We start from the raw sequence: 14,848 nt of genomic DNA, 5'->3' as shown, positions 1-14,848 counted from the left end.
TCTATGTGCGTCAAAGCTCCCTGCTCGCATAAACACTCAACGCCCCATCACACACACACACAGACCAAAAAGGCATCAAGACGCCTGCAACACACACACACACACACACACAGACTGGAGGCTAGAATTCCTCACAGGCATCCGCTGCTTTAGACTTTAACATTCGGCATCGGAGACCAACCTCAAAGCCAGCGCACATGTTAAAAATGCCCTCTGAGAGAGCGTTACGCAATTACCAGAGAATTAAGAGTGTGAACACACAGTGCTGCAGAAGTCAGCCTCGTTTTTACCCCCATAAAACTGGAGTGTGCTATTGGCTCGCTTTTTTCATTATATTTAGTGCACACTGTGTTTTTTGTTTGTTTGTTTGTTTCCAATGACATGGCCTTAATAGGTGATTAATGAATTAATTTATTAAGTTAGTGAGAGAGATGGTAAATTACTTCTCTGCTACAGTTCGAACTGTTTGTATCTTTTGTGTGTTAATCGAATGTAAATGTATCAGTATAGGGTGAATTCTGTTTGTGTTGCTGTTGGTGTGTATGTATCTGTGTGTGTCTGTGTGTGTGTGGAGTGGATCACTGCAGTGTGCAATCAGATCCACCCAAAGTGGATTACAGGCAGAATTATCTCTCTGTCTGGCTTTTTCTGTCCATCGATCTGTCTATCTATCTCTCTAAACAGAGAGGACCTTGTTCTGTCAGTCGGTAAGCAGAGACAGCTCTGTCTGTGTGTGTGTGTGTGTGTGTGTGTGTGTGTGTGTGTGAGTGTGTGAGTGAGAGAGAGAGAGTGTGATGCATGACTGACCGCATTGTCCTTGGTCTGGGTGTGTGTGTATATGTGTGTGTGTGAGAGACTGTCACACTAGATCTAATCTACTCCAGCATGACTGCTGTATATTTACAGAGTGTCGAGGTAAACGGGTTCTGACTCTTCTGGCAGACCGGTCCGCTGGGGTTCTTCCCGGTAGAACACCAGCGCTTCATTAAAGGGGCAGTGTGTTGTTCACCTTACTTTGCCCACAGTGCCTGGCATTGTGAGGGTGGGCGCAGAGCCGTCCTCCGATTGGCAGGGCATTGGCACAGGCTCCATGGGCACGGTCAGAGTTACGGACAGTGAGAAAATAAAGAGTTTCTCCATAGAGAGATTTAAACACTGCGATTAAAGAGAACGGCTGGCACGCACAGTCTGAGACCAAGATATGATACTGGGCCGTAAGATGGATTTCTCAGTGTTTTAAACTGATACTCTCACTCTCTCTCTCTCCCTTTCTGTCTGTCTGTCTCTCTGACTTTCTCTCTCTCTCTCTCTCCCTCTGTCCGTCTGTCTCTCTCTCTTTCTCTGTCTAATTCTCTCTCTGAATGGAGGAAGACAGATGTACAGAGACATGAGGATGAGAGAGTTAAAGGTAGAGATGAAAGGATTGGAATGGAGTGAAGGAGAGTGAAAGGAAGAGAGAGGGAGGGATAGACTCATTAAAGGAGAAGATTGAGGAGGCATATTAGCGTTGCTGCTCTCTCATGAGGTCATCATTATGATTGGAGGAGAAGGTAATCGTCTGCATTTCCTGTGTTTTGGGTCATTAGGTTTCTTTTCCGGCGAACACTGAGTGTGGACTGGCTTTCAGACAAAGCGGAGTCTACGTCCTCTCTCTCTCTCTCTCTCTCGCACGCGCGCACACACACACGTTTGTGTTGGTTTGTGTGTAAGTCCTGTTTCGGTGTAATGACATTACAGATTGAATGGGTTTGTCATTGGTTTGGAGATGCAGACCAGTGAGCGGAATACACCCTGACTCTGAAACAGGATATATCTCAACGTTGCTATTTACAGTTCCCTTCTGTCTCCTGATTAATTCAGGTGGCATCTGGTATCATGTTTGAAATGACTGGATTTACTCTCAGCCAATGTTCTAGCCATTGACAAGACTTGTTCTTGTCAAGACGAAAAATAAGCTGTATTCTTGCCTGGCATTGTCCCCAAACACATTTAAATGCTTACCAGAAACCTTATGGTGGTCTTACTTCATTAATCAATATGTTTCTCTCTCTCTCTCTCTCTCTGCCTCTCTCTCTCTGCAGTTTCTACCTGTATAACCACCTGTAAGAAAGTCGCCCCTCCCCCTGTGCCACCTCGCACCACCTCTAAGCCCTTCATCTCTGTCACCGTCCAGAGCAGCACCGAATCAGCCCAGGACAGTTACCTCGACAACCACGACAGAAAGAGCGAGGTCAACAGCCAATCGGGTCACAGCAACTCCTCGGACAGCCTCGACAGCACGCGGGCTAACAGCTTGGCCAAAGGATCGCGTCCCCAGCTTCCTGTCGCCACCCCTCGCGAGACCCAGACCCCCTCTGCAGTAGTAATAACCCCGGAAACTCAGCACGACTCCAAAAATGATTCGGTGAAAGGCGGTCTCGGTTCAGACGAACCTCGGATAGAACCCGTGCCACGCCGAAAACTGTCCTCCATCGGTATACAGGTGAGTCAAAATCCCAGGGGGTAGAAACTGAGTCAAAACTTTGCTTTGGCATGCTTTGACTCCTTTGCTTTAACATTCCTTGACTCCTTTACTGTGACAGTCTATGACTCCTTGGCTTTTATGTGCTTTGACTCCTTTTGTAGGGTGGAGTCATTTTCGCTATAACATGGAAGCCCTTTCTTTAGTTTTATGCTCATTAGTTGTGGCAGTGGGACTGGTGTGAGTGGATTTGTGTCAGTGTGTGTTAATGTCAGTCTCTGCCTGTGCTTTCACCTCTAAGTCATGGCACTCTTGGCTGAGTCTGTTTCTCTGGGTGTTTGTCCATGTGGTGAAAGTGCTGAGTATTGCATCTCATGTTTATTCATTTGTTTATTATTTGTTCATGGTGCGCTAATATATTTTAGCACCCAGATGTAGGGTGATGTTTAAAGGGGGAAAGAGAGAGTAATGTAAGTGAACTTTGAGGTCAACAGAAGGTCAGATGAATCCTGTTCTTCTAAAGGAATTTAACTCACTTCAGTCTTTTGATTGGTCAATAGGTGGACTGCATTCAGGAAGCCCAGAGAGTAGAGACTCCGCCATTGGCCAGATTCCAGTCAATTGGCGTGCAGGTGGAGGACGGCTGGCAGTGAGTATTTCCTGTCCCAGTCACACAGTGACACCCCTTTCCCTTTCCTGTTACTACTCAAACACAATAAAACTCAGCAGGCCAGTTTGTATTGGAACAGGAGGGTGTTTTCATACAGCTACTCTTTTTTTTTTTTTTTTTTTTTTTTTTTAGAGAGAGAGATTTCTTATTTGCATAAATCCAACGCACAGTAATTGATAAAGAAATTTTACTACCACCTGTCCAGATGTGTGTAGTCCATTCCAATCCACACACTGGAAGTTTTGTTTAAGAACTGACATTTCTTTTCTCGGTCAGATATTTTTGTCAGCTGGTTGAACTTTGCATTTTGAGGTGGAGTTTGAATACAGTTGATAGGTGCTTTTTGGGTTTTTTTTCCCTGAGTGAGAACGAAGCGAGCCTGTAGTCTTAGACACAGTGCACTTTGTGATACTAACACACAGGCCTACTTTTAAAGGCACTGGTATTCAGTTTGCTGTCTTAGCGAGGTAACTGATCATACAGCACTGTTGGAGACGCCTCAGTCTCTCTGCTCCTCTGTCTGCTGTGGTGCTACACCCATATATTCCTCTGTTATAGGGCACTGTCTCAGGTCCACTGTGTTTTTGTGTTTTGCTTTTTTTTTTGACTATGACAGTGTGACCGTTGACAGTCATTCAATGGCCGTGGCAGGACAGTCACAACTTGGCCGTGTGTGTGTGTGGTTATGCTAAGATAAAGTAGTCTATGTCATATTTAGAGTCACGTTAGGTCAGTGGCATGTGACATTAACTGTCATTTGGGCTTTGATCTCTGTTTCATGAGTGGTGATATAATGTCTGTGTGTGTGTGTGTGTGTGTGTGTGTGTGTTTCTCCAGACTCAGCCGGTCCAGTAGTATGGCATCTAAACAGGAGACAGACTCAGACACACAGGACCTTTCCCTGACCTCTGTCACCACCATCACTAGTATCTCCAAACCCACCGAGAAGAAAGTCATGGTTAACAGCGCCAGCCAGTCGGTTGACTCGCCCACACAGCTCTCCCTGGACAACGGCGAAAATGATATCGTCACAACCAGCGGCCCATCCCGACAGCTCCTCACCAATCGCTCCACAACCAGGAGCAGTTCCTCCTCCTTCTCCGAGAGCCTAGACCCTGCCCTCGACCCCTCCTCGCTGCCCCCTCCTGACCCGTGGCTGGAGAGCGGGAACGGGACAGGTAACGGCGGAACCTCCCAGCCGTTGTCAGGGGCAACAGGAGCTCCGGCGTGCAGGAGGGACGGGCACTGGTTCCTGAAGCTGTTGCAGGCGGAGACGGGAAGGATGGAGGGCTGGTGTCAGCAGATGGAGCAGGAAACTAAAGAACATCAGCTCTCAGAAGAGGGTAAGGGACACCGCACCATCCCTGGTCCAAAAAAAAAAACCAAACAAACACACAAAACTCTGATCATGTGATCGGTCTCTTGCTAAAACATTGGTCTCTATGACACTTCATTCCGTCATGAGCGTCTGCAGGAGAACGCATAGAATGATTCAGCTCATGCTCTTATGAGGGATGAACAGCCTGTACTGTTAAACAGGAAAGGGAGAACAGCCGAAACATCCTATAATGAGCAGCTCAGATGATCAGTGGTGTGAAGGTGGTAGTGAAAGGAACAGTTCAGTGAGGATGCCTAGGGAACAGTGTGCAATTCAAAGACCCAGCTCAGCTCATGAGATAGAGGAAGGGGTCTGTAGCTGCTCTTAATGGTGTGTGGGTGTGGTTGTGGATATAGGTGTGGGGCAGCATATAGCAGAGACAGAAGATGCGAACTAAGGGTCATGAACCAAGGGTCACTACCAATGTCTGATTCCATAGGTCATTTTCAGATCACACACACACAGGGTGAGTGGATAATACCTTGGGTTAGCAGACAGACAGGCGTGTAATCTGAGGAATTACAGTAATCTACTCAAAACCTGATTAACAGACAGATTAGCACCGCAACATCAGGCTGACAGCATGCACACACACATGCGTGCGCGCACACACTTCTCTCCTATGCACATATATACACTTGAACTAAATAAACACATGCAATTACACATCTTGGTGAGAGAAGAGGAACACAAGGTCTCACACACACACACACACACACACACATTCATAATTGGTAGAGATTATGGGTCTTTGGCACTGATAAATGCAGTGATAATTATCGTAAGTATCTTGTGTGTGGTAAATGGCCATGTAACGACCTTATAAATGACCTTATAAATAACCATATAAATAACCGTATATTGCCGTAAAAAAATGAGAGCATGCAGAGCTACAGGAGAAACAGCCGTGATTGACTGTCGTAGTGGTGTTGTTTTGGCTGTGTTTGCCTAACACACTCTTCACAACATGTTCCAACAGTCTTCACACAAGACAATGCCCGTTCTCCAGATCAGACCTGTCCTTACGCATCTACACAGAACCTTCCACAGCTCTGAGGCCCTGAGTGTGTGTGTTTGTGTGTATTTTCTGAATCCACCCTCCATATCTGGAGTATCAATGCTGAGAGCCTTTTAAGGCTTACAATGTGCTGTGTGAAATGAACTTAATGAAAAGTTTCAGTTTCACACACACAGATTGGCTGAACAGCCTGTCAGTCTGTGGGGCTGTGAGGTCACTAGGTTCATTCTGAGAGCGTGTGTGTCTGCTAGTTTTAATCATGTAGTTTAAGTCAGTGTCATTAGATCATGGTGTGATTTTGACATGCACGCAGCCATGTGCACACGCACACACACACACAGGAAAGCCAATGATGCTTAGCCTACTTATCTCACAGGGTGAAAATCTGTGAGTAAGTGACAGTGAGTGTGAGGTGTGTGTTTGTATGTGAGAAAGAGAGAGAGAGAAGTGTAGATGCTTTTTTAAAGAGGATCAGTGGACCATTAAGAGTGTAATCTGTCAGAGCGGTCTTTATGCTGGCCAAATTCAAACGAGTCCACGGCCCTGTAAACATTAGTGCCAACACTTCACACACTCCATCTGAAATACGGCAAACAGATGAGTGCTTCTCAGTGAGTCTTGCCATATTTCAGTGTACCAAAGTTTTTTGGGTTTTTTATAGCTTTCGATTTCTCTGTCTTTCCCTCTCTCTCCCCTTCTCTCTCTCTCTCTCTCTGGTTTGTGTGGTGTATATGTGAATGTGTGCACTCTTACCAGGTTAGACGTTACTGGGTCTGTAGTCTTAAACCACATTATGGCTGAAATGCTGTTAGTGTTTCCATTGTAGCAGTTGCTCTCTCTCTCCCTTTCTCCGTCACTCTCCCTCTCTGTCATTCTCTCTCTCTCTTTTTCTCTTTCTCTTTCTGACAGGACACTGATTATACTGACAGAGTTGCTTCCTATATGAGAGTTGAAGTCATTCACACTAATGCCAATCATCTCATCAGCTCCTAATTCCTTCAGGGTGTGACAAATCTATCCCAGGATTCTCTGGCCTTATCCCAGACTCATCCACTCAAACACTTAACCACATTCACGCCAGAAAGAGAGACGGCTGGGGTCAAAGACATACTTAACCACCGTTTTGTTATTTTTCATAATTGTACTTTTTTCTGAATTCCCTCCCTGTGTGGGAGACCGATTACTAATGTGGAGGGAGTTGATTATTGTTTGATTAAGACCATTATCCATCCGCAGTCATTAGGCCTCATGAGATATGATTTCCCCGGCCCAGTGAAGTGAATGTTGTTTTAGTGTGTGTAAAACACAGTCAGTGCAGCAGACTGCAGACCATATGTAGATCAGAGGTTTTGGTTTCCTTCACCCAAGGATGTTCAGCTGCTCTGTCGATTTCACTACACACACATATATACATACATGCACACACACACACACACACTCACACACACAAATACACACATATACACGCACACACACTCATACACACACACTTATACACACACAAACATACAGACGCACGCACTCACACACACACAGACACACACACACACACATTTATGGTTTTCCAGTACTGAATTATTACTGCAGTCTGCAGACAAACGTGTCCATTTGGTCTGTCTTGTGTTCATATATGTTCAACTGTCAGCATATTTCTCTGTCCATCTCTCTCTTTCTCTGTCAGATATTTTTACATATGTAATGCACTGAGTTGTCTTCTGTTAATCCCTCTCTCTCTCTCTCTCTCTCTCTGTAGTGTTGGGGAAGGTGCGCAGTGCTGTAGGCAGTGCCCAGTTACTAATGTCTCAGAAGTTCCAACAGTTCAAAGGGCTGTGTGAACAAAACTTGGTGAGTAAAACACACAGCAAACACACATTCCTTCTGTAATCAGATCCTTCTCTCTCCGTCTGTCTCACACACACACACACACACACACGCACACAACCTGATCATTCATCCTAGCATAGCCTCTTTGACTTGGCAGTGATAAGATACTGATGAGTCACAGTTGAGTCACTGATAAAGAGTCTGACCAGGGTGCAGAGGAGAAGATGCACATTATCCACTGCTACAGAGTCCCAGGTTCGAATCCCAGGAGCGCATGTCTCCAGCGCCCACACAGATGCGGCCATCAGTGAGAATGCTGCAGTGAAGGGGAAATGATGGGGGAAAACACTGCAGCAGTCACTCCCACTGCTGGTCTGGCCAGTAGATGAGTGGATCTGGGGAGTGCAGCATGAACCCTTACGTATGTGTGGGCTTCCCTGAAAAGTCCTCCACCATCCGGTGAAAAAAAAACGGTTGGTGATGACCCCCCTTGTATTGGGGGAGATGTGTGGTGGACCACGCCCTTCCAAGCCTGCGTGGGGGGGTTGTGTGATAGAGAGGGAATAGAATTACACTGCGAGATATGATGCAGTGATCTATGTTGCAATAGCTAATCTGATAGTAGCCTATCAATAACTCAATATTCCTCAACCAAAGCAGCTCTATGCACAGACAAACAATACAGCCAGCAGCCAGGCTGTGAGGAATTCTTTCAGGTCAGGGAAGTCACTGGTTTGTGTCCGTTACTGCTGTGGCCATGCAGTCCACAAAAAAAAAACAAAAACCAAAGCATACAGTAACAACACTGAGTCTCATTAGTCACTGTGGGGCTTTGTGAGGTTTTTGGGGACGTACACGAGGAGAGTCCTCAGACGGTTTTGGACTTCAGTGTGGCCTAAAAGGGGGAACAGCGGGTCTCTTTGTATCTGTGTTAAAAAAAAAAAAAATTGCCAGAGAGTCTCAGACGACAAGGACATCTAAAAACTGGGTCATTTTTCAAGCTCATTAAAAGCATGCGGCATCCCTCCAGATAAACAAGCGTTCTGTGTGGAGAGGATGGCTCAGATGTTTTTTGGAGGGCTCAGGGGGTTTGTTGGCCCTGGAGCTTTGAATTGGGGTGAAGAGGACACATACACACAGTATCAGCTTTAGCTCATTACAGCTGCCTAGAGCACCAACGTGACAGAGCAACAGTTTTATGATGGAACAGTGCCCTCTAGTGGTCAGACTGAGCACTACATCAGGTGGACTTCTTGAACCTCATTTGAAACCTCTGTGTTGTGTTTGTGTGTGTGTGTGTTTTGTGGTGTAGAATGTGAACGCCAACCCGAGACCCACGGCCCAAGACCTTGCCGGGTTCTGGGACCTGCTGCAGCTGTCGATAGAAGACATCAGCCTCAAGTTTGACGAGCTGTATCATCTCAAAGCCAACGACTGGAGAGTAGACCGTGACTCCCCTGACAAACAGGTACAGAACACAAAACACACTCTCTGCTTCACTTACTCTATACCGTGGAATACATAATAGTCTCTTGCTTTTTTCTCTCTTATAGACAGACAGACACACACACACGCATGCACACAGCTGTGCTGTCTCAGATGACAGTGAATGCAGACAGACAGTCTAGGGACTGATAAAAGCTGAGACTCTTGTGTTTTTAACACTGTATCAAATCAGTGTGGAGTAGACCATCTCGTCACATTGACAGGATTTGCATAATTAAAACACCCACACAGATGTACACACGCCACACGCACTCTGAGGCCATGGCTAATCTTTCGTTCTCAAACCCCCCCACCGCTCTTTCTCTCTCTATCCCTCTCCTTCTCTCTCACTCTCTTTCTTTTTCTCTCTCTCTCTCTCCCTCTCTCTCTCCCTCCCTCCCTCTGACTCTTGCTGCTGTGGTTCCTACAGGAGAAGGCGGCCCCTCCAGTGCCAAAGAAGCCAGGGAAGAGTAAGTCAGGTCCAACCCGGGAGAAGAGCAGTGAGTCGGCAGACAAGCAGAGGCAGGAGGCACGGAAAAGACTCATGGCAGCCAAGAGGGCCGCGTCGGTTAAACAGAACTCGGCCACAGAGAGTGCAGACAGCATCGAAATCTACGTCCCAGAGGCCCAGACCCGCCTATGAGACAGACACACACACACATGCACTCACACACAGATTCACATATGCACGCACACACACGCACAAACGCGCGCGTGTGCACGGAAGACAGAAAAAGAGAGAGAGAAGAGGAGGAACAAAGGCTTTCGACCACTACAAAATAAAAAAACGTGTTGCTGCTCTTTTTTGTCCCCCGTGGCAACAACCCAGCACAGAGAGAGGGAGAAAAACAAACAAACTAGTCAGTGAGGACTGAAGGATATATACACACAAGGAGCACTCTTTTCCTTTCTAAAGACTGCCATGGAGAACCTCAAAAAGACTTCATTATTAGTACTCTAATTATTATTATTATTATTATTATTATTATTATTATTAATAGTATTATTGCTATGGTTATTATGATTAATATTATGATTACTATGGAAATTGTTATTGATAATATTATTATCTCCTAAAATCTATATCAGACTGTTTTAAATGTTCAATTATCTTGGATAAGAGATCTTCTAGTATATGGATTTATACCTGTGTTATGTACCATTCACCTTTACCAAAAACCCTGGTCTTTACTCTGTACGCAAAAAACACACACACACGCGCGCACACACATGCACATGCTCAAACATATACTCTCAAAGTCACATGCATAAACATACATATGCGTACGTACATATACACTTTCTCACACATACAGAAGCAAACGCTCTCGCAGTCATGCACACACACATATATATATAGCTGTACTCAGAGGAATCCTCTCCCATGCCTGCCCCTCTATAATCTCTGTCTTCCTCTCACTTGTTTACTTGTTTGTTTTTGTTTCATTTTACACCTGTTTCCCTTTACTGACCTCCACTCTGCACACAGGCTGTGTCCGTCTGTCATAGAAGAAACACAAATGAGAGAAAAGTCGGGTTTGTCATGGCAGAAAAGCCGCTTTGAAAAACAAACGAGAGAAAAGTCGGGTTTGGATATTGAACACGAGATGGAGTCTATAGAATAAGCTTGAGAAGCACTAATACTAAAGGCAACACAACCAACATCCTCTTTCTCTCTCTCTCGCTCTCTCTCTCCCCCCTCACCAGCTTTTGTCTCTTCTTCTTCTCCTTTACTTTCTGCTGCCTCCCTCCTTCCAGCCCATCTGTAGATGAGAGGACTGTAAGCTTTGTGAGGAGCGGGTGTCAGGTTTGTGTTGCAGGCGAGTTCGGACGTAACCTCTGTCAGGAGAGAGACTTCCCATATGAGAGCTCACCGTATGTGAGGTGTGTTTTAGTCTTGGACTTTCTCCTGGCCATGTTAACCCCACCCGCCCAGTCCCAGCCTTGTTTTAACTTGAAATGTCACATTTTCTCTCTCTCTCTTTCTCTCTACCTCATACACACACTTATTCATGAACCCTTTCGAAAATCTGCACCAAGATTAAGCAGTAAGAGCTTTTTTTAGCTCCTCTCCTTTCGGATGCCTCTGATTTTGGCTCAAGTTCTATGGATACCCCTTTTTTTGTCCACGGAAATTTGGAATAGAGTCATATAGGGACTCCAGATGAGAGAAAAACTGCTTTTTACAGGTCACTCCGAAACTAGGGTTTTGGAGCAAAACATTTTTGTTTTTCCCACCCAAATATTATTTTAGTTCAAGACTTAGACTTTGCTCATAGATGTGATAGACAGTGTGTTTTGTTCAGCAATACTATGGAAATTTTCCTGCGATTTATCAGGGTCAATACTCGTTAGGCAAATCTCTTCTACACCGCAAGGACTAAGACATACTCTAGTGCTCCATCTAGTGGTCATTCGAGGCAGTAGAGAAGCGGCATTCTTTTCCAAGGGCATCTTTGACGGTATTGACTCTGTTAGATTGTTTCGGTAATACAAGGTCAAAAGTTTTATTTTATGACTGCTTCTTTTCCTGTTGTGCCCATTTTTGTTTGTTTCTTTCTTTCTTTGTTTGCTTTAAGTCTTACATGTTATTATTTGTCCTCAAAAACATCTGACAGCCCAAGTTTATTGTTTTAAATTTTTTTTCTTTACTTAACAGATCATTAAATTGACTTACTCTGCATTCTTCTGTTGATGCATTTGCAGTCATACTCACACACCAAGCAGATGGAAGGAGTTTTAAAGACAAATATGAGTCATGAAATCCTCAGGATGGTTTGATTCTGTGCAATTATCACACTGTGGCCAATTAAGATTAGTTTTAGTGCAATTTTTTATACATTCCTCTTTCTTCATATTTCACATTAAATTAATATTAGCATCAAATGTTGCTTGTAACTCACTACATAGTATTAAATCATATCCATAAAAGTTGAAAAAACATTTCTGCAGCCACACCACTTAGCATGCTTAAATAAATTACATTTTAATGATATTTAAGGACTATAATTCAAATTCAGGGCAAGGGAATGAGCTGCACTCATGACTTTTCATTTCTCTCATTTCTCAATGGCGTCCAATCTCACCATCACTGATGCGGACATCATGGTTCGTAAAGCGATTACTTTATCTATGGTGTGATCTCAGAAACACTTTCCTCCTCCCTAAAACGTGGGAAACTGATTTTTTCTACTCAGCAGAGCCAACCCGCCCTCACTTGAAACGGATGCACATTAAACCAAAAAAAACTGACATCGAACCACCCTCCACTGTAAAAATTAGGAGTACAGGTGTTTGGCTGACCCAGAAACAAAAAGGTTAAAAAAACTCTAAACAGCCTGTACAAAAGACACTGATAAAGTACATTTTACACAGAGCAGATAATTAGACATAAATTATAGTGGTACTTTAAGCACGCAGACGTTCAGAAACATGAGATCACAGCCAGGCCACAACCAAGTCATAATTTTCCAGAACTTTCCATGCTAATGCATGGGACATTGTTCAGTGTTCCCCCTTTCAGTTGATGTTTCATGACTTGTCTGTGTGTTGGTGGAGCTATTGGGGGGGGGGGGTCAATTATCATGTTTAAGGTGTTAGACAGTCTATTGTGTTATTTAGAGATGTTGAATGGACGTGTTGCATGCCCAGATAATGGCCACAGTAAAAAAAAAAGGATGAGATCTCTCACCTTCCTGTAGCTGTCAGCGTTAAACGCTTACTTCAAAACCTTTTCCACCGCGTCTGGAAAAAACGCAAAGCCAAAAAAAAAAAAAAGAAAAAAAACTCCTGTTCAAGTCTGATTCCACACGATATTAACTTGCCCATAGGCCATTGCTGAGCGCAAACAAGTCCAGTCATTAACAGGTGTTTGTGTTTTTTATTTGTTTTTCATTGTTTTTGCTTGTATGGTTATGTCATTATTCTTTTTTTCCAGCGGTTTTTAATCTCCCTTTAGGAGTGCTTGATCTCCAGGTGCACCCATATCCTCCTGGGTCAGTCAGTTCTTTCAGTCTTCAGTGACTGGAGACATGAAGACTATGTCAGTGATAAAATATTTGTTGCTAAACTGAGTAAAGGGGGAAAAAAACCTCTGACGCGGTATTTCATGGTACATAGTATAGCGTCAAAGTGGCACTGTCTCTGTTCTGTGGTGAACCGTCACTTGGTTCTTCAGTCATTCTGTTAGCTCCATAACTGTGGCGAAGTCTTTTTTTTTTTTTTTACACGGAGAAAGATGAGTATTGCTCCTCACCTCCTTCTTCACCCCACCCATCCAAACGACACTAAATGGCCCAGTGATTGGGCTCTATTGTTTTGGGTGTTTGGTGTGTTAGACTAGTCAGTGATGGTTCTTTTTTGCTCTGTTTAACAGGCCAGCAGAATGTGTCATCTCCTCTACATGTCTCTCCCTCTCTCTCTCTCTCTCTCTGCCTTCCATTTCTCTCTCTATCTCCCTTCCATTTCTCTCTCTCTCTCTCTCTCTCTCTCTCTCTCTCTCTCTTTCTCTCTCTCCCCCTCTCCCTCTCTCTGTTTCTCCCCATTTGGTTGGCGGAAGGGTCGTTGACGCCTGTGGCTTTGTGTGTTAACAGCCAGACGTTGGTCTCACCACAGGGTTTAAAGTGCTGTCAGCCCAAGTGCTGCAGACTCACTGTCAAATGCCGTTTTGATCCTGCTGTAATAGAGGAGTTAGATAGGAAATTGCCTTAGGGAGTTTCAGCATGAAGGTTCTGTTCTTGGATGTTTACTGGAACTGGGCAGGGATTTTTGTTTCTTTTCCTTTCTTTTTCTTTTTCTCACAAGACAGGGTAGGGTTTGAGTGTGAAACTTCAGTGCCACTCACAATGTGAAAGTGGACACACACGTATGGATTCTGTGTTTAATCATGTATTTTATACGTGTAATTGCTGCATCATTGTCTGCTCAAGTTTCATTCTATCTGTTCTCCCCTTAAGGTTTCCATTTCTCATTAAGTGTTATTAGTGATGAAGGTAAAATGAGGACAAAGACAGTTGAAAACCTCCTGCTGTCTTAGTTTTTAGTTTGTATGTGTATGTGTGTGTGTGTGTGTGTGTGTGTGTGTGTGTGTGTTGTAAAGGTACAAATGTTCGGATAGATAGAGAAGTACTTAGTGTATTGAAGTAAACATACCAAACGTCACTGACAGTTGGCAGATTAGACTGTCAGTTCTGGCTTGTGCATCTCAGCTGTGTCTCTACCTGCCGCTGGAATTCAGGCCTTTCAGTACCGTGTGGGGAGATATCTGGAATTCAGGCCTTTCAGTACCGTGTGGGGAGATATCTGGAATTCAGGCCTTTCAGTACCGTGTGGGGAGATATCTGGAATTCAGGCCTTTCAGTGTCGTGTGGGGAGATTTCTCGAATTCAGGCCTTTCGGTATGGCATGGGGATATTGGTAAGGTTTCACAGGCATTGTGCATTGGTTACCTACTACAGCACTGATTAAATTAGTGTCTGTTATAACTGTGGATGTAAACAAGGAAACAGAGTGAGAGAAGGGAAGAACGACACAACGAGAGACAATATTTCCCCACATAACTGCAACAATACAGAAGTCATAGTTGTCTAAAAATTTAGATGTGTAAAGTGAATGCTTACTGTAAGCTTTTAAGCATTTATCTCATTTCACTTTCCTTTAGCAAGAAAACATATCATTTAAACTGAGAGAGACAGAGAAAGAGAGGAAATGTGTACAGATAACTGTTATGTTAACGCTTTGGCTGGGTTTCATGTCCGTATTACAAATGTTAAAGAGAAGAAAATGCTTCAGGTCAAATCCAGTCATTTCAGTGCACACTGTGTGTGTGGACACCAATTGGTGCTGTGGATATAGCTGATGTCAGAAGGAGATATTTATCAGTGAAACATATTCTCTCCTGACCCAGTGTATCCAGGACCCAGTGAAAAGAGATCCTGTGCCCAGTGCAGACGTCGTATCTTTGACCAGTCCTGGTCTGTACTGGTCAAGGTTCTCTCAGCCCCTGTTTTATTT

At 44.2% G+C, this 14,848-nt stretch overlaps 1 protein-coding gene across 2 annotated transcripts in view; it reads left to right on the top strand.

Moving 5' to 3' along the window:
- The window catches only part of dlgap4b (discs, large (Drosophila) homolog-associated protein 4b), a 34,379-nt gene extending 24,892 nt beyond the window's left edge, over positions 1-9,487 (top strand). For both annotated transcript variants that reach the window (XM_030776539.1, XM_030776538.1), the window contains 6 exons: positions 2,082-2,482; positions 3,022-3,110; positions 3,969-4,474; positions 7,281-7,372; positions 8,664-8,819; positions 9,267-9,487. In XM_030776539.1, the coding sequence (XP_030632399.1) occupies positions 2,082-2,482; positions 3,022-3,110; positions 3,969-4,474; positions 7,281-7,372; positions 8,664-8,819; positions 9,267-9,479 (1,457 nt within the window). In that variant the 3' untranslated portion in view covers positions 9,480-9,487. The remainder of the gene's footprint in view (positions 1-2,081; positions 2,483-3,021; positions 3,111-3,968; positions 4,475-7,280; positions 7,373-8,663; positions 8,820-9,266) is intronic.
- Positions 9,488-14,848: the final 5,361 nt, after the last annotated feature.

Source organism: Chanos chanos, chromosome 6 (assembly GCF_902362185.1).
Source record: "Chanos chanos chromosome 6, fChaCha1.1, whole genome shotgun sequence".
In the NCBI taxonomy this organism is placed as follows: Eukaryota; Metazoa; Chordata; class Actinopteri; order Gonorynchiformes; family Chanidae; genus Chanos; species Chanos chanos.
This window is presented reverse-complemented; position numbering and strand designations above follow the sequence as displayed.